This window comes from Euleptes europaea, chromosome 1, assembly GCF_029931775.1.
Source record: "Euleptes europaea isolate rEulEur1 chromosome 1, rEulEur1.hap1, whole genome shotgun sequence".
NCBI classification, from domain to species: Eukaryota; Metazoa; Chordata; class Lepidosauria; order Squamata; family Sphaerodactylidae; genus Euleptes; species Euleptes europaea.
In genome coordinates this window covers 96,381,544-96,400,871 of record NC_079312.1, presented here as the reverse complement: position 1 = coordinate 96,400,871, position 19,328 = coordinate 96,381,544, and the positions used below count along the sequence as shown (strand labels likewise).

The 19,328-nt window shown below is 40.4% G+C and overlaps 1 protein-coding gene across 1 annotated transcript; it reads left to right on the top strand.

The window, feature by feature from the left end:
• The first annotated feature begins 1,600 nt into the window (after positions 1 to 1,600).
• Positions 1,601 to 11,593, top strand: IRF1 (interferon regulatory factor 1). The gene is made up of 9 exons (XM_056847783.1): positions 1,601 to 1,705; positions 2,769 to 2,868; positions 4,550 to 4,726; positions 5,280 to 5,320; positions 6,028 to 6,163; positions 6,841 to 6,975; positions 8,670 to 8,710; positions 9,969 to 10,104; positions 11,499 to 11,593. The coding sequence occupies exons 1-9, from the start codon at positions 1,619 to 1,621 to the stop codon at positions 11,591 to 11,593; spliced, it is 948 nt and encodes a 315-aa protein (XP_056703761.1). The 5' UTR covers positions 1,601 to 1,618.
• Positions 11,594 to 19,328: the final 7,735 nt, after the last annotated feature.

The following is a 19,328-nucleotide window of genomic DNA, read 5'->3' as shown; positions in this document are numbered from 1 at the left end:
GTAGTGGTTAAGAACTGTAGTTTGGAGCGGTGGACTCTAATCTGGAGAACCGGGTTTGATTCCCCACTACTCCATATGAGTGGTGGACGCTGATTTGGTGAACTGGGTTGGTTTCCCCACACCTGCTCATGAAGCCAATTCATTTCATGGGCAGGGCCTGGAGTATAATGTTTTCCTCGACAGAACATAAAAACAATTCCTTTCTAGCCATCCTTAGCAGTGTTGCAGCCTTCTAAGTCCATTGAAGCCAATGAAATGCATTGTCAAACACATCTGTTCCCCAACTGCTACTGCAAGAAAATTTGTTTTTAAATATTTTGGCTTGAGAGGAAAAACCATGGCAAGAAACGTTTTCGTTTACAAGAATTGTTATTAAACAGGTGACAGTATGAAAAAATTAAAGATCAAGTATGGAAAACATCAGGTACGACCTTTACCCACCTGCAGAGGGATCTTGAGGAGGCTCAACAGAGTCTGGTTTCTTGCTTCCCTCAGTTTGGTGTGTGTGTGCTCAGGACAGTGCAGGCAATGGGAGAGCTATGCATACTTGATGGGCCCTTTCTGCCCTTCCCATCCACTTAGGCAAGCTATGCAACCAGAGGGGAAGAAGTGAATTGGCATATGGGAGGCATGCATAGGAGTCTTGTTCTGTCAAACTGCTTGAGTGGGTTAGGAAAAACTGCCTTGTTAAAGTACCTTTCCTTTCCTTTTATCCCTTAGAAGCTCCTTGATCAATTGATCTTGAGCAGCATATATCTAGTGTTGGAGGGATATAAGGACTGAAACAAATCTTGCCACTGACAATGTGCCTTGTTAAAGTATCCTGCTACACACAAGTACTGTTCCTGTGCTGGCATGGACCATATCCCTCATTGGAAAGTCTTACTTGTTCTTTGAGATGGCTCCTTGTGCTTTCTGACTGAAACAAGCAGCAATCAAAAGAATTAAAACAAGTATAGGGGGGAACAATCTTAGAGCGTGCTATATTGTTCAAAGTATAATGCACAAGGCTGCTTGTTTGGTGCTGCATTTATACAAGAACACATTAAGAAAGGCTTTTACCAGACTTTGTTTCCAGACCATGCTCTCAGCACATCGTGAAGGCATATTGAATAAAGTTGCTGTAGAGCAGTGTCTCTTTCCCTGTAGCCAGGGTCAACTGGAAGACCTCAAACATTATACCTTACATTGCCCCTTTTATAAAGATATTAGAGAAAGGTGGTTGAATCATATTATCACCAGCTTCACAGGCACAGATGTAGATGTCAGTTGTCAGGTGGCTATCTTTGCCTTATCTTTTAAAACCAGAAGGAATATTTTACCCGCTAACCTTGATTGACACTTGGTTAAACTGTAGTTTTAGGTTGTGTTCTGAATGTAACCACTCTTGGCATTTTGTATATTTGCACAGTTTATCTGAATTTTATGCTTATGTTTTTGCTTTTGATTTTATGCTTGTTGAGTCCATGTGGTTACAGCAATAAACTTATGCTATGAAGACACACTGTCCACGACGGGAGATCTCCTTGCAAGCATTGGGCATTTGGCCCTATGGTGTTCTCAAACACACAGAATATTTCTATTTATAAGTTCAAATTATTCTCTTTTCAGAGTCAAAATGCCACAAACAAGAATGCGCATGAGGCCCTGGCTGGAGATGCAGATTAATTCTAATAAGATTCCAGGACTCCTGTGGATCAACAAGGTGGGGATTCTTCTCCATGTTTCCTTTATCTTTAAAAACACCATCCAACTTTGTGTTTTTCTACTTAATGTTACAAATTCAAATGAGGTTATGACAGAGAGACTTGCCTAATAAAGATTGTAAGAAGATATTTGGCACTCGAGAGGCTTTTTGAAGTACAACTTAAAAATAGTTTCATTTGTCTCCTTTTGTGGGATTTAAAAGTCAGGTTAGCAAATCTTCATAACTGGAATGTATGTTGTAACAGAATACCAGTATGCCAGTGTTACAATTGATTGTTTGTAACAGAATAACAGAATTGAAAAGTTTGATATGGTCAAGCTCACGTGATATATTGTACTTCCAACTGTATCAAGGTTCACTTCACATACAAGTGTTTAACATTTTTTTTCCTACTGAGAGTGATTTCTCTTGGCAGTCACTGTTCTGTTTATACAATAAATGTATAGATTCTGACTTTTTTTTTACTTTTGTCCTTTGGATGCTTTAAAATGTAAATATGTTGGGATGTGTTAAGTCAGAGAGGTTCCTAATCAATTCAAGAGAATCAACAAATGCTGATTCTAGCCAACAAATTATTATTATGTGTGTGTGGGGGGAGTGGTGGTACTAATGGGATTGACCTCAACCTATTCATGTTCATATAGAGGTTAGAACAGATCCTAGAGCATATAACTATATGCATGAATAGCTCTCTCTGACTGAATGGAAGCCATGAAAATGTTTTGATCACCTGGAGAGCCCTACACATGTACAGATGTATGTACATTAGTAGAGCAGAATTAGGAAATGTCACTATAATTATGTATACTTGTTGGGGAAAGAAATGTAAGTTCAGCCTACTAATGGTGATGTGTGACAAAGGGCTACTGAGTCTCCTGTTAATTTATGCTACTCTACTCTGCTAGTGCCCTAGTGGAAGAACAATTGTGCAGTAGAAAACTGCATAGAAAAACATAGAAATACTCTGCAGATTTCAATACCTCATTCAAACCACCTTTGATTTATTGGGCTGTTTTTCATACATAGCTACATGATGTGCAATGATATTATTGAATTGCAGGAAGAACAGTTATTCCAAATTCCATGGAAACATGCAGCTAAGCATGGCTGGGAGCTTGAAAAAGATGCATGCCTTTTCAGGAACTGGGCCATTCACACAGGTACGTTCTGGTTCTGGGAGCAATTTTTCTGTGGCTATTTTTCATACCTTCATATTGTTACGTTGAGTGTGATCAGCATAGTTACACTGGGGAGAGGGGGACAAGGAATAACTTGTTTGCGTCTCACCTCTTTCTGCCCAGTTCACATGAAAAAAAAATACTCTAGCTGTGGAACAGGCAGCAAGGAACTTAAATTATCAGTTCTGGCAATCTGCCATGTTGCTTGCCCAAGCAGCTTGCTTGAATGACAGAGCGATGAACCAACACAAGATTGCAGCTCCTCTTCTGTGAAGAGAGAAATAAAATATCAGCTGCCACTCATATCAGAACCAGCTCTGCCAAAAGCCACTCTGACTTTCTATCTGTCTTTAATATTTTCATCCCATCCTTGCTCCACGTTGCTCAGGATGGTTTCCCTGGTTCCCTACTGAGCCAATACACTGTGAGATAGGTTAGGCTTAGATAGCGTGATTGGCCCAAGACTGAGCAGAAATTAGAACCCAAATCTTCCTAGTTCTAGTCCAACACTCCAGCTATGCCACACTGAATCCAGCACGTGACCAAATAGAAACCTGGCAGGGAGCTGGAGCTATCACAATCCATGTGTTTTCCTCATTCATATAGTACATTTTAAATTAAACTAAACAGTATGTTTTAGTTAGTTTGCACACACACCCAAATTGTAATGTGTAAGCAGCCCATAGTTAGCTTTATAGATCTGAACTTCTATTTCCTGTATCCAAAGACATTGGAAACTGCACCATGCTGGGTCTCTTCAATACATCTGCACTACTAATCTCAAACTGCTTCTTCCTCAGTTAGTTGTTGTTTATCCTTGTTAATTATTTGTGCCTTATGAAAGAACGTGTGGAGCTTCTGAAAACAAAAGATAAAACCCCTATAATGCCCTTTGTTAGAACCAATCAAATTGACACACAACATTTTGAACAATTTCGAACTCCCAAAAACTTGTAATCAGGTGGGATGCTACAAAATTTTTACAAAATAGAGTTGGGAAGCACTTCTGACTTCTCTCATCATCCAATTAATCCTTCCAGTCACTTACACCGAGCATCACACCTGAAATATTTATGTCAGGATTCATGCCAAGCCTTTCTTTGCCCCCAGCTCCTCCTTCCCCCCTCCCATTCTGCAATTTTCCTGATAAAAATGTGGGAAATGGTTTCTTCATAGCATTTGAAGAGGTGAGCTCTGGCTCATGAAAGCTCATTTGGGAAAAATGTTGTTAGTCTTCAAGGTGCTACTGGACCTCTGTTTTGTTTTACTACAACGGACAAACTTGGCTACTTCTTTTAAACTATTATAACTGTGCCAGTGGTGGGGGGTTGGGGTCACCTTCCTAGGCCCTTGCTCATATGAGACCAACAGAAAATGGTACTTCCTTTGTTTCTGGTCAATTGGTTCAGACTACAGGCATAGCCTCACATGGGTCAGAATCATCAGCTAACTATGAACCAAAGCAAGCACACACAACACTGTGTCTACATGTGTGAGTACTTAATGCATAGAATGAGGAAGCATTAAGCATGTGAGCATACTAGTTGTTTCTTCCAAGGCCCTGGATGGAACCGTTCATGCTTGGATTTTGGGTAGTGGATTGGTAGCGATGGGATGCCCTTAAATTACTTGTTTAACCTGTATTTACTCTTTTGTTTTACAGGAAGATATAAAAAGGGGGAAATACAGGCTGACGCTAAAACTTGGAAGGCAAATTTTCGCTGTGCTATGAATTCATTACCTGACATCGAAGAGGTGAAAGACAAAAGCATTAGCAAAGGTTCTAGTGCAGTCCGGGTCTACAAGATGCTGCCACCTTCAGCAAAGTCACAGAAGAAAGGTACGAAAAGGATTCATTCCCTGTTTATTGGTGTGGAGACTTAAAAAAAAAAACACAACAGATTTTAAAATGCTGCTGCATTATCTCCTGAAAAGCCCTGTCCCTGCCATGTTTGCATTTGTTCAGGTGACAGAGTGGCCAATGGAAGCTACTTACGTGTGGTAAGCCATCAGTTTAGGCAAAATGTTACCTTTCAGCATACCACCCAAACTACTGCACTGTTTGGTGGCCCATCAAAACATGGAGAGCCTTCTCAAGATGAATAGTTTGCCTTATATAGATGGCCTCAAGAAAGAACAATTTAACATGGTCAGTCCCTGGTAGTTTATTTTGATAGCCCACTTTTATAATCTGCTAATTTCTACTGAAATTAGTAGAAAAGCTATTCAAGAAAGTGATACAAGAGTGTCATTAGTATTGCATGGTACTAAGAGGGAAATTGTACCAATGTAAGATTCGTCATGTCCAAATCATTCATTGCTATACCTATCACTCTTTTCTTTGCCCATCTACTTTTGTTTACATGACTTCTGTACTTTGTTTTTCTGAACAGAAAAGAAGACAAAGTCTTCAAAAATCAAGAATGGGAGAAAGGTGTGTATTTACACTCTTGGTGGTCAAGAAAATAAAACTTTCACAGGGAACATTAGATACCAGCAGCTTCACACATATATACTAGGACTTTCAAATGATTTAATATTTTTAGTGGCTCCTCTTGCTCTTCTCCTATTATCCAATTATTTTGCTTATAGTGCTTGTAGTACCCCCAAGGCATGCTGAAATTTGCAAAAGTTCAGATTATTGTTGCAGGACTAGACATCTATGATGCAGGTGAGAAGGAAGTGCAGGAACACTTAGAAGTATTCCTGCTGTTTTTAAAATTGTAGTAGATCTATGGCTAAATAAGAATGCTAGTTTTGAAAGGAAAAAAACAGTTTGCCCATTTGGCAACCTGACAGACTAGGTAGAACTTCCAAAACACTTCTGCCTGAACATATCCCTGCAACAATACCTATTCTTGTCTAGGATTGCAGGCTAAGCTTCCACGAAATAGAACAGACAATTAATTAAATTGAAAATAGTCTCAGCTTCTCAAACTAGAGGCGCCACAGTTTGTTTACACCGAAGCTTTCTTAACGAAAAGTCCATCCCTGAAAACTGGAATCAGTTAAAATGCAGTGGAAAATCCACACGTGTGATAAAGAATTGATTACTCATATGGAGCAAGCAAGACTTTCATCCATGATATCTAAATATTACATAAGCAAAGATTTTGATACAAAGCTCTTTGTTCTTTGCAGTCTGTGGAAGATATCAAGGTAGAGGAGACGGTCGAAGCAACGAACAACATTCTGCTACCAGATGACCACAAAGGTTATTCTCGTCCCAGTTATCCATCAGAGGAAAGGGAGGTGGGGAGCACTTCCATTACATTAGGTGAGAACCCATGTTAGCTATCCATTTCAGTGGGGTTTTAGACTTTTGGGGAATCCTCTCCACATCAACTTGTCTGCCAAGAAAACAGCACATTATGGCTGAATGCAACAGCACGTTCAGTTTATGTGGTGTTTGCTGACCAGACGTTTAAGTCTTCCTGCCACCCTGGAAGAATAAAGAGGGAACCTTGGATCACAGCCAACATCCCCTTGGTGTTGTTCATTGGAAGGGCAGATTAGGTAATGGCTGTTTTCCAGAGAATCTGGCTATTATTGATTTTCTAATGGAGATACTGTCATATGCCTTTTGGGAGATCCCTGGGTTGTGTGAAGGAAGTACAGTTTCAAAATCATTTATCTGTTTGTAGAAAAGGGCAAGAGTCCAGTAGCACCTTAAAGACTAATAAAAATATTTTCTGGTAGGGTATGAGCTTTCTGAAGAAGTGAGCTGTGGCTCACGAAAGCTCATACCCTACCAGAAAATATTTTTGTTAGTCTTTAAGGTGCTACTGTATTCTTGCCCTTTTCTACTACTGCAGACAGATTAACATGTGATTTATCTGTTTGGGCAGCAGAACAAAAGGTAATTGAAGGGTTGCTTGGAATGAAACTGATCCCAGGCTGTCCTAGAGAGAGAAAATCTTTTAAATAATAATCCTGACTTCTCCTCCCCTGTAGATTCTGATGAACTCTCCACGTGTAACTTAAGCCATACCCTGACTGATTGGAGACACCCAATGGAAATGCACCTGCCTGACAGCACAAATGACACATACACATTTCAAGTGTCGCCTCTCACTTCCTCCTCTGATGGTTGGTACTTCATTGTTTGTGCTCTTTGAATGACTGATAGGTCATAACTAGTACTGCAGGGCTTAGGTAAACAATGCAGCCTGGAATCTCCTATAAAAATCTAAACCTAATCTGAAAGTTAAGAGCCGTGTGGCGCAGAGTGGTAAGCTGCAGTACTGCAGTCCAAGCTCCGCTCATGACCTGAGTTCGATCCTGACAGAAGTTGGTTTCAGGTGGCCGGCTCAAGGTTGACTCAGCCTTCCATCCTTCCGAGGTCGGTAAAATGAGTACCCCACTTGCTGGGGGTAAAGGGAAGATGACTGGGGAAGGCACTGGCAAACCACCCCATAAACAAAAGTCTGCCTAGTAAATGTCGGGATGTGACGTCACCCCATGGGTCAGGAACGATCCGGTGCTTGCACAGGGGACCTTTACCTTTATCTGAAAGTATCGCTGGAGCCTATGTATGTTTACTCGGTTTCATTGTGTTGAATGAGACTTCAGTCCAAGTAACTCTGCACAGGATTGCGGTTTCATACTTAACAACTACTCCATGCCCTAAATACCTTTTGAAGCATAAGAGTTGTGAAGACTTGGAGTGTGTCCTCAGCTTGTCATCATCTACCTATGTGGGGGTTCACCACGTAAGCAAGGAAACAGATCCACGTTTAGCCAGCCATAGAGTCAGGATAACAAGTAGAACGGACCTTTTTTTTTTTTTTACTTTTTAAAAAGGAGAGAACTAAAAGAGTGTACCAAAGCATTTCAAATTCTGCACCAAGAAAAACCACATCATTCAAATCTAGCAAATGTGCCTTGTTTTCTTTTTTGCATACTTCAGTTTGTAGTTTGTTTTAGTTATGTAACTTAAATTACAGGAAAGGGCAAAGAGATACTGAAGCTGTGCACTGGATCACCGGAAATGGTTTTTTGCCACCCCTCTGGGATGCCAGTAAGCATTGCCCATGGACTTTGAAGCATAACTTTAAAGCCACATAGCAGAGTTACGTTTGCCCCTTATAAACATAGAGCTGCTTTTAAATTTTTTACTTAATTACTGTTTTCTTGGGTAAGGTGTGCATAGCGTGGGCCAAGACAAGATAAAGGTGATGGTTAGCATATTGGAAAGCCATGGTGTCTGCATTTACTGTTACCATGTATTTGAATAAATTAGCAAGGAAGCTGTTATTCTAACCACTTCACAGCAAAAAGGTATATAAGCATCCAACTCAGCACTGCTACCCAAAAATATCGATCTCCTAGTAGATGTATGAGAGGAAGCTGTTTAATTGTGTTCAACTATCCTTATCTTTTGATGGTCTTAGCTAGGCTAAAAATGTCCATAGAACTGGCATCTGCTATCCCAAGTAGTAAAACCTGGCCTTAATTCTAAATAATGATGGGCCTGATTGAGCCATAGTGAAGAAACCGCATTGAATTCAACGTAATGCTCACATTCAAACCTGTGGGACTTGGAAAGAGCTCCATTTTGTGCTTTAAAGGGTGCTTTATACTGTACTATCATAACTACTATTCCAGTAATTGTGTTTGTAATTCCTTTTCTGCATTATTTCTGCTTTGCGGTCATAAATTATAAATGCTCAGCTATCGTATTCTTGGTTATGGGAAGTTGAATGATGAATAAAGTCAATAAGAATTGTGAACTAACCGGAGTGTCCTTCTCCCCGCCCCTTTTCTTCCATATAATTTCATAGCAACGGATGAAGATGATGAGAAATTATTCGCCTTTGACCTGGTAAGACTATTTCTTCATCCAGAACAATTTAGAGCCTGATCCAAGTAGGCAATGCTTACTAGCATCCCAGGGAGAGTGACGGAAAACTGCTTCTCCTCTTGGGTTTGAAAAGGGGTTTGAAGGCATCCCCAGGTCATGGTGAGCCCCTTGGGTGGTGCTCCACCCCAAAGCCTATGCCACTGGCCTGCCCCCACCAGACTTTTGCCAAAGCAGGGGGAAAGCCCCCATAGTTCAGCAGCAGTGTGCATGGCTTGCATGTACGAGGTTCCAGATTCAGTGATTGGCCTGTCTAGTTAGCTGATCTGAGGGAGAAGCATGGGGGAAGACCCCTGAAGAGCTGCTGCCAATCAGAGTGGATAATGCTGAGACCGGCTCAGTATAACACCCTTTCACATACTGACATGCAGGCCCCCAGCAACCAATTGAGAAAAACACCTCACCCCATTTTGAGTTAACTGATCCGAAAACTGTGAAATAGTGACCACGTTTTGGCTCCGGAGCTAATCTGTGAATCTTGACTAAGCATGTATGTTGGAGAGTTTATCAGCAACAGGCAAGTTCCTGATTGCTACTTTCTCAGGCCAGAGAGCCGCACTGGAAACAGGAGAGACCACTGTGACTGAGGACCTGAGATGGCAGCAGTGGCACTGCTTCCGTTGTCTTCTGTGGGGAATGAATTGGGATACAAATACATAACAAGGGATTACATTAACTGTCATCATAGCTGTCACAGGGAGGAACTGGTAGGGCGGGGCCATGGCTCAGTGGTAAAACATCTGCTTTGTACACAGAAGTTCTCAGGTTCAATCCCTGGCATCTCCACCGAAAAGGATCAGTTAGCAGATCGTGCAAAAGACCTCTTCCTGAAACTCTGGAGAGCTGCTACCAATCAAGAGTAGACAGTTCTGACCTTGATAGGCCCAAGGGTCTGACTCACTATAAGGCAGCTTCCTGTGCGTTTATCGTTTTGTAATTTAACCTTTAACTTGGCGCAGGAATTGTTAGTCCATACTATTACAGATGCATATAAGAAAAGTGTTCACGTTTAATCACCCTCGCTGTAGTGCCTGATGAAGAGCTCTGTCTAACAGAAGTTGACAACCGCCCACACCAACAAACAGTTGTTCAATCACAAATTTGCCTTGCCTGCTTTGTATCTTGTGCATTTGAAATTTGGGAGAGTGACTATTAAATGTAACAATAAAATCAAGCCACAGACAGGTGGTTGAACATCTTTTCTCCTCTCTGTTTCTGACAGCCATTTAACCCCTCTGACTGGCAGCAAACCTGCGTGGGCGGGAAAGGCTATTTCAGTAATGAGAGTGGAACACAAATTCACTTCATTGACCTTCCTTTCCAAGAGCAGGATGCAGCCATCGATACAACAAACTCAGGTATGAAATCCTTTACATCTCTGTATTCAGATTATATCCAAATTTAGACAAAAAAACATCTATGCAATTCGTAGGTGCCTTTTATTTGATTACATTTCTTGCCTGTGTTATCATAAAGGCTTAGGACAAGTTGCAGCTTTGATTGGCACCAAACCAACACGAGCAGGAAATGATTTCTTTATCCCGTTTTATCCTCCAAACAACTTAAGCAGCTCTTCCTACTTTCAGTGGCAGCCCCTTGCTTATTGCACATAAAGATGATTATCTGCATTTGTTTTTATTCCGGAATTCAGGCGAAATTTGGCCCCTGCTGGCATCAAGAAATAATGGGCTGGAACCAAAGGTTCTGCTCTCCTAGTGGTGAACCCTTCCTCCAGGGCAAGGAGGAATGTTCCTCCTTTGCTGGAGGAAGGATCCTCACACCATAGGCAGTCCTTGCAGCAGAGAAAGGCTCTGCCGGTAGCAGAATGGAATGTTTGGGTGCAACCCAATACAAATGGTAACTGCTGCTCAATAAAAATGTACCCCGGGAAGGAGATTATCAACTTTGCTGGATTCAGGCACAATGGAGGAATGCCTGGATGCCGCATCCCTTCTCTCAAATAACCTCATCAAAGGCAGCTAGAATGAGGATGGCTCTGGGCAAGAGTTGGATCCAAGAATGATGGAGTGATACCTGGCTGCCTCCAGCCCTCTCTGTGATAGTCGCAGTGATGGCAATCGGAATCTGGAGGGACGAGCATACATGATATCTCAGTGTATTCAGGTGGTGCTTGCAGTGAAAGCACACCAAGGTCATCTACAGATTCTGCGTGGGTGTTTTTTTTTTAAATGAGAAAAGCCTTTAATTTTATTTTTAAAATCACCAGACTTCTACCAGAAGGGTTTTGAAAAAAGACACACACTACTGGGTTGGATCCAGCACAATGACAGCAAAAAACCATTGCAGTTCTTTCCCCCCCTCCCCATTTCCCCAGCAACTTCTGATTTTAGCCCAAAAGCTGGTGATGGGGATTGCAGGATGCGTGTGGACAAGAAGCCATGTGGGCCAGGCCGCTGCAGTTAAGGAGAGGGATCCTGGGGGAAATTGCCCCCGCTTGGCTCATGCACAGTGATGTTTCTTCACTGGTGGAAGAGGAAGATGGGGCAATTTTGGATTGAAGTGTTGGTTTAAGGATGCTTAATGCCCCAAAGCATACCCCAGAGAGTTATGTATGCCTAACTCTATATACATGACTCCAGTTTTGGTAGTGGACAGTTTGTTACCAATAGGTATTGGTTGGGTTATTGGTTTGTTTGTTTTTTAATCCTGTGACATATTCCAAATAACGTGGAGGCATTCTAGGTTAATCATGCCTTTGTTAAATGTGTACAATTTCTCCTTGTTTCTGCAGAAACTAGCCAAATTGACACGAGAAACATTCTGGACTTCTCTTTGTTGGAGACACTGCGATTGACTACTTCACACCCCATATCCTGCATCATGTAAATTCCCTCTTTTGTTCACCGTGAAGCCGGCATTATTTTTACCTTTGATGCCTTTTGTGAAATGGAAGCAATTTGGAATCGTTTCTCTGGATGTTTGGAACCGAGAAGTTCCTAGCCAACAAAATGTCATCCGAGTTTCAAAACAAAACATCTCTGGCAGAACTTTGTACTGTTCAGCTGCTTGACTACATCATGGGCAAATTCAGTCATCTTTGCTACTCCCCCCCCCTCTCAAATTGTTCACACGTTACCATGAACAAAGAGAAAAGGTGTTTTGTGCCTGCAACATATGGACATACATTCTCATCATAACCACAGTGTACAGTTGCCGTTATTGCTGGTGTGTAAAAGCATTTATTGAGTTAATGGCGGTTCAGGCCTGTGTTTTTACATTTAACCATATGGTTTCCATAGGGATCCTCCCCGCTTCTGATTTCCATAGCACATCTCAGCTACAGTTCAGCTCCCTAATTTTGTACATAGGTTTAGCTCATTCAAATGTGAAAATCAGATACCAACTTTGCTTTCATATATCAGTTACTCTTAGGACAGGTTTCTGGTTTCATTGTAAATGACTTTTTCCATGTTAAGTGTCATACCAATATTTCAGGTAGATAATAAGTTTGGAGTTTTTTCCATGCTGAATGGTGTGATTAACAATTTATTCATATCACACCGCTAACAAGAGCTATCTTTTTGGACTGTGTTGCAAGTTCATAAAATTCCTAGCAGTATGTATTCATTTAGCTGCAGATGATACCATCAGTTTGCAAGGCTGCACCTTAGTTTTCCTTGTACATATGTTTTTGTATATAAAAGTGTGTGATTATTTTAATAAAGATTTTATATATTTTGTTTCATGTTCCATTTTGTTTTGTGATGTTCAAAAGAAAGGGGGGAATATTCTAAGCCTACACCACTTGTCAAATCAAATGCGCCCCACCAGCTGTGAATGGTGGCTCATGAGGGAGGGCCTTAATAAACCTGATTTTGCTGATTGGGGGGGTGGTTAGTTATATCGTTGTATGTGAGACCCTTCTGAGCGAGATGGAGTACATGTATGCACTCTCATTATCATGCCAATAAAGGTAACTGAACTGATTGGGAGGGGATGTTGCTGGGACAGGTGTGTGTATGCCAAGCATCTGGGCGGAGAGCTATAATGCATAGCTGGTTAGCTGCATTTAGCCAGGGAGGGACAGGGGTTGCAATTTCTGCAGGCGTTCTCTAAAAATGCTTGGGAGGTTCAATAAACCTATAGCCTCTGTTCTGCCCCAATAAAACATTTGAGATCTTATAATGCACCTGACACACATCAAAGTGATGGTGTGAATATTGCAGTCTTCCTCCAGCCCACAGAGCCTGTCTTCAGTGTAAGGGGCTTTTCCTCCAATAGAAGAGCCGCTGAAGTTGGAGCTTCGAAGGCTCTTTTGGCTGGAGGAAACTTTGCCCCAGAAAGGTAGGATATGTACCAACTTCTCTCTCGTGCAAAATCTAATGCAAATTTAGTCGCCTTCAAATAATATGTGCATAGCCTGAAACTGGTCCAGGACTGACCTTTTTATCCATACTGCAGTGTGGTTGGAAATGTATTCAATCCTCAATGTTTCACAACTATGAAGCACACTGGGTGCCTTGCATCCAAGGCCTTGCATCCATCATGATGCACATGAGCATGTACATCCAGTCTGTATTCATGGTCTCTCATCCAGGAAGGGAATCTGCCCTTGGAGCTGCATGATCCTTACTGGATCAGAGCTTATATGTCTGTATGGTTTTCTGGCATGTCATTGAAAAAATATCTGTGATTGAATTTCCCTGTCTGTCTTCAGGAAGGGAAAAGTACTGTATCATGCCTCTCTTTCTTTGCCTTCCTGGGATAAAAGTGCCTTCAGTGTAGGGTAAAAAGATGCAGGGGCAGTTAACCCCACCTCTTCCTCAGCACCACCAGCCCTGATCCATCTCAGCACCACCCCATGTGTGTGTGTATAAAGCAACGTCAAGTCGCAGCTGACTTATGGCGACCCCTTATGGGGTTTTCAAGGCAAGAGACTAACAGAGGTGGTTTGCCATTGCTTTCCTCTGCACAACAACCCTGGCATTCCTTGGTGGTCTCCCATCCAATGACTAACAGGGCTGACCCTGCTTAGCTTCTGAAATCTGACGAGATCAGGCTAGCCTGGGCCATCCAGGTCAGCCCTCCCCTCCTTAGCAGCTATTTTTTGTAGCTAAATGACCCACTGAGAAGTCACAGTCACCGATCTCTAATGTGTGTAGTCTGGCCTGTTACGAAATGTTCCTAGAAGCCTGGGCAACTGAAATCAGTCACAGACTGTTGGATGTCTCAGGGTTAATCCAGGGTTGGATAATCACAGGGTTAAAACTTGCTACCAAGCCAGATCATTTTATTAACATGATCTGGAAAAAGCTTCAAAGCCTAATGGCTCTAGATTTATTTAAAAATGAAGCTGCTAGGCACATTTACAATGTAAATCTTCTAGCAGTGTAAATATAGGAGGCCTAACAATTAAGAGCCCCTTAACGCAGAGTGGTAAGCTGCAGTACTGCATTGAAAGCTCTGAAGTCAAAGCTCTGCTCACGACCTGAGTTTGATCCTGACGGAAGTTGGTTTCAGGTAGCTGGCTCAGGGTTGACTCAGCCTTCCATCCTTCCGAGGTTGGTAAAATGAGTACCCAGCTTGCTGAGGGTAAAGTGTAGACTAATGAGGAAGGCAATGGTAAACACCCCATAAACATGGGTCTTTTATGCATGGCTGTTTCACTCACCGTCACCCCTCCGACAACTTCAGGTCTTTGTATGGATTATGCATGCCGTTTCTGATTGTCAGAGGTTGCCTCGCTCTCCCCCTGCGTTTCCCCGCATTTTGAGGGACCAGTTTTATCTCAGATTTGAAAACGAGGGCAAAACACAGGGAAACACAGTCGGAGAGCAAGGTAACCTCTGATGGTGGAAAACGGCATGCATAATCCAAACAAAGACCCTAAGTTGTTGGAGGGGTAACGGCATAAAATACGTACCATAGTCTGCCTAGTAAACATTGTGATGTGACGTCATCCCATGGGTCAGTAATGACCTGGTGATTGCACAGGGAAATACCACCACCTTTTAACAATTAACACCCATTCTTTATTAATTACCTTAGGGCTAAAGAGCCCTGTTTGCTGAAGCTGTTATGATGAATCACTAACTACACATTTGGCACAGGGTGGAAAGTACAGTAAGAAAGGACTACTCAGCATGTTATGCTAGGAAATGTTACATAATGATTCTGGGCAAATTTCCTTTTCTTTCTCACCGTTGCCATTGCGTTTTAGGGTCTTGATTACCAGTGTACCTTCTTGCAAGACTTTTAACAAGAATTTAAGTAAGTAAGTAAGTAAGTAAATAAATAAATAAATGGTGTATACTCTTTGACACAAAGGCAAACCTTTGCTCTTTCTCTTGAGTACACTCTTCAGGAAACTGCTCTACAAAGCTGCCCAGAGCTAGGAAGAGTTTTTCATTGCATCCAGTGGGATCGGAATGACACATGTTTATAAAATGATCTCTCTCCACAATCTGTTGTTTGGTGGCTGAAGAAATAAACATGGCAAATTAATAGGACCCAAATGAGACTGCAACCAAGAGACCCACACCACTGACTCATAGTGCAGGACTGAAAGTAGCCACATCACGCACTTGTCCACTGTGTAAGGAATATCATTAACTACACATTTGGCACAGGCCAGCATTTGGGAAGCTTTTTGAAAAACATCTCTAACGAGACAGGGGTGTCCTCTTTCCCCTTTATTGTTCATTTTAGTATTAGAATTATTATTGAATAATCTTAGAAAAGTTGAGGATGTAGTTGGAATACGAATAGGTAGTAATCATTATAAACTTAAGGCATATGCAGATGATTTAGTATGTTTTTTGACTGATCCAATTGAACAAATTGACAGATGGAAGGAAATTTTAGAGGTTTATGGAAAGCTTTCAGGTTTTAAAATTAATAAAACTAAAACAAAGATTTTAACCAAAAATATGACTCTCTCACAACAACGATTATTAATCAAAAAGACGGGGTTTAATATTGAAAACAAAATTAAATATTTAGGTATATGGATATCGAATAACAATCTCAATTTATTTCAAGACAATTATGTAAATCAATGGCAAAAGATAAAGAAAGACTTGATAAATTGGGAAAAATTGCCATTAACATTGTGGGGAAGAATTTCGGTAATCAAAATGATGTTACTACCCAAAATGCTTTTTCTGTTTCAAAACCTACCAATATTGAAAGGTGTACAGATATTTGAAGATTTGAAAAAAGACATTATTAGATTTTTGTGGGGTAAAGAGAGACATAGGATTGCATACAATAATTTAATAGAATTAAAGGAAACAGGAGGATTGGGATTACCAGATTTGAGAATGTATTACCAAGCGGCGTGTTTCACCTGGATCAAAAACTGGATCTTCTTAGAGAATCCGAAGTTATTAGAATTAGAAGGATTCAATTTGCGATTCGGGTGGCACGCCTATTTATGGTATGAGAAGGAGAAAGTAAATAAAGATTTTAATTTTCATATTATTAGAAAAAATTTATTAAAAATATGGAATAAATACAAATTAGCTTTTGAAAGTAAAACTCCTGGTTGGATTAATCCTATAGAAGCATTTTTGAGAAGAGGTGCACACTTAAATTTGGATGGTAAGGTTTATAGGGAAATGATAGAATTTAAAGATGGGAAGTGGTTACTGAAATCGAGAGAAGAACTTCAAATTAAAGACTGGTTTATGTATTATAAATTAAAGGATGTTTTTAATAAGGACGACAGGTTGGGTTATAATCAAACTAAATCTAACTTTGAGATTATATTAACCAAGGGCAACAAGGGATTGATAGGTAGGGTTTATAAATTACTTATAGAAATAAGTTGCCCTTGAACAGGAAAGGATTAAACCAGTGATGTTGAAATGGATGCGAGATTTGGGGCATAATATAGATCTGGAAATATGGGAAAGTTATGGAAAAAAGAGTTTAAGTTTACCATCTCAAATGAAATAAGAGAAAATTTATATAAAATGTTTTATAGATGGTATATAACTCCAGTATTATTAAGCAAAATGAAAAAAGATGGTAAGGTCTCTTGTTGGAAGTGTGGTACGGATATAGGTACATTTATGCATGTTTGGTGGTTTTGTAAAAAAATTAGGAGGTTTTGGAGATTAGTTTTGAATGAAACAAATAATTTGATTAAGTCCAAAATTAAGAGAGATCCCGCTTTTTGTTTATTGGGTATTTCAAAAAAAGATTTAGATCTAGGTGACAGAGTCATATGTCAATATAGTTTTGCTGCGGCAAGAATCACAATTGCTAAAAAATGGAAGCAAATAAATAAACCTTCAATTAAAGAGTGGAGAGAAAAACTATGGTTGTATATGCGGATGGCCAAACTTACAGCTTTTCTACATGATAAAGATATGGAGGATTTTAAATCTATATGGTCAAAGGCCGCCGCATATTGGGATAAATCGGCAAAAACGGATTTTGAAACTGTACTTAACGAATTGTAGTATTATGTGATTCTTAATTAACTATAAGATGAGAATTTTTTTTTTTTATGTAGTGTCATAACACCCCAACGGAAGTCCAATGGTGATGGGCACTGAGGTGGGGGTTGGGACTCAGGGCACTAAGGAGATATATATTAAGAGAATGTATCTTTTAATTATTAGATAATTAGTGCTCTTTGTATTTCTGTTTGGTTGTTTTGTTTGTATTTTATGTTTTTTTTTCTTTTTTGTATGTTTTATTAAAAATTTAATAAAAAAATTATTAAAAAAAAGAAAAAAAAGAAAGACATCTCTAATTGAAGTAAATATGCTATATATGTACACAGTCGACCTTTAATGCTGCACACATATGTTCAATATTTACGAGCTCTGACACTAAGAAGTTAATCATGTGCCAGTCCTGTTTTCATCAGTGAGACTTCAGTTAGTCATAAGAAATTATCCTCTAGATTTCAGCACTACTCATGCACAATTAATTTTCTGTGGATCATAGCATATATATTTTCAAAAACTTTCTTTCCTCTTGAGCAATATGAGAATGGTAGTTCTGTGAGAGGGGCTGGGAATCCTTAATAGAGATTTAAGAAAAAAATTAAGATCTGGGACTGGAAAATCTTAAGGAATTCTGTACCAATGTATCTGAGCAATGATTATGCCATCTTCAGAGATCTGTATGCACTTCTGCTCTCTGAGTTGTGGTGGATGGCCATTAGACCAAGGCTTTTTTGACAGTGGTGCTGAGACACTGGAAAACTCTGGGGCCTTCTGAATGGGGCTTTTGCTTCTCCTTAAAAACATAAACACATAAGAAAAGCCATGATGGATCAGACCAAGGCCCACCAAGTTCAGCAGACTGTTCACACAGTGGCCAACCAGGTGCCTCTAGGAAGTCCACAAACAAGACAACTGCAGCAGCATCCTGCCTGTGTTCCACAGCACCTAATATAATAGGAATGCTCCTCTGATCCTGGAGAGAATAGGTATGCATCATGACTAGTATCCATTTTGACTAGTAGCCATGGATAGCCCTATCCTTCATGGACATGTCCACTCCCCTCTTTAAGCCTTCCAAGTTTGGGAAGTAGGAGACTGCTGTTGCATTGTTCCTCAGGAACAAAATTTCAGGGAGATCAATCAGCTGCCACAGAACAGGGAAACAGAAAAGTCTATCTAAGTCCCTGTACTAGTAAATCTGATGACACAAAAATGAATTATGGTCTTTAGTGCTAGCAGATGGGTTGTAACGTATTCTGTGGTCACTTGTACTAGGTGAATACAGTGCAGTCTTCCATTTTTCGTCCACACCCCAACCAAACTCCACATGGAGACTGGCTGGGGTGGGGAAGAACTGAAGGCTGCGCTGGCTCCCACCTGAGAGCCAGCATAGTCTTCAGTTTTTCATCCCGCTTTCTCTGAAGCGGCGGCAGATCCTGCCAGCAGCAGGTAAGGGCGGGAGGGTGGTTTAAAAAATGGTGACAGGGCCAAAGCGGCCCTGAATAATGCTGAATAAATTTGGCATTATTTGGAGATCCAATTTTCAACTCCCTTTAATTGCGGCCATATTTTTCATTACAATCCCTCCTCCCCGAAAAATACCGAAAAGTTATTTATTGGGGTTTTTTTTCGGTTCAGCATATCTATATGCACACCCCTAATCTCCATATAATTTATATAATTTATAAATTATCTTTGTAATTTATAGCTTTAATAAAATGTAAAACTGCTTCATTAAAAATATAGTATATGAAAATAAAGATTCAGGAAGAGTTGAATTTCTATTTTTAAAACTGAAGTTCTTGCAATTAGTATTTTCACTTCCTTTGACTTTATGGCCACCCTTTTATAGTTTTGTGGTCTTAGAAGTACATGTCAATATGTCTCTTCTAAGCCTTTACTCTTTGGAGTCAATGCATTTTAAATACTACTCCAAAACCAAGCATTTGCCCAATTTTACAATGAATATGCAGCCAGGAGGCAGTTTTCCCTTTTGTGATTAAACTAAACTAAATTTGTCAAATTTTCATGGGTATATTCATGAGAGCAAAACTTTACTTCAAATAAAATTGTGTATGTGGATGCATAGGCTGCTTCCACAAGGAAGTGGGGAAAGGTGTCCCTACTGGGGAAGCAGAAGTGAGCACCATAGAAGTGGG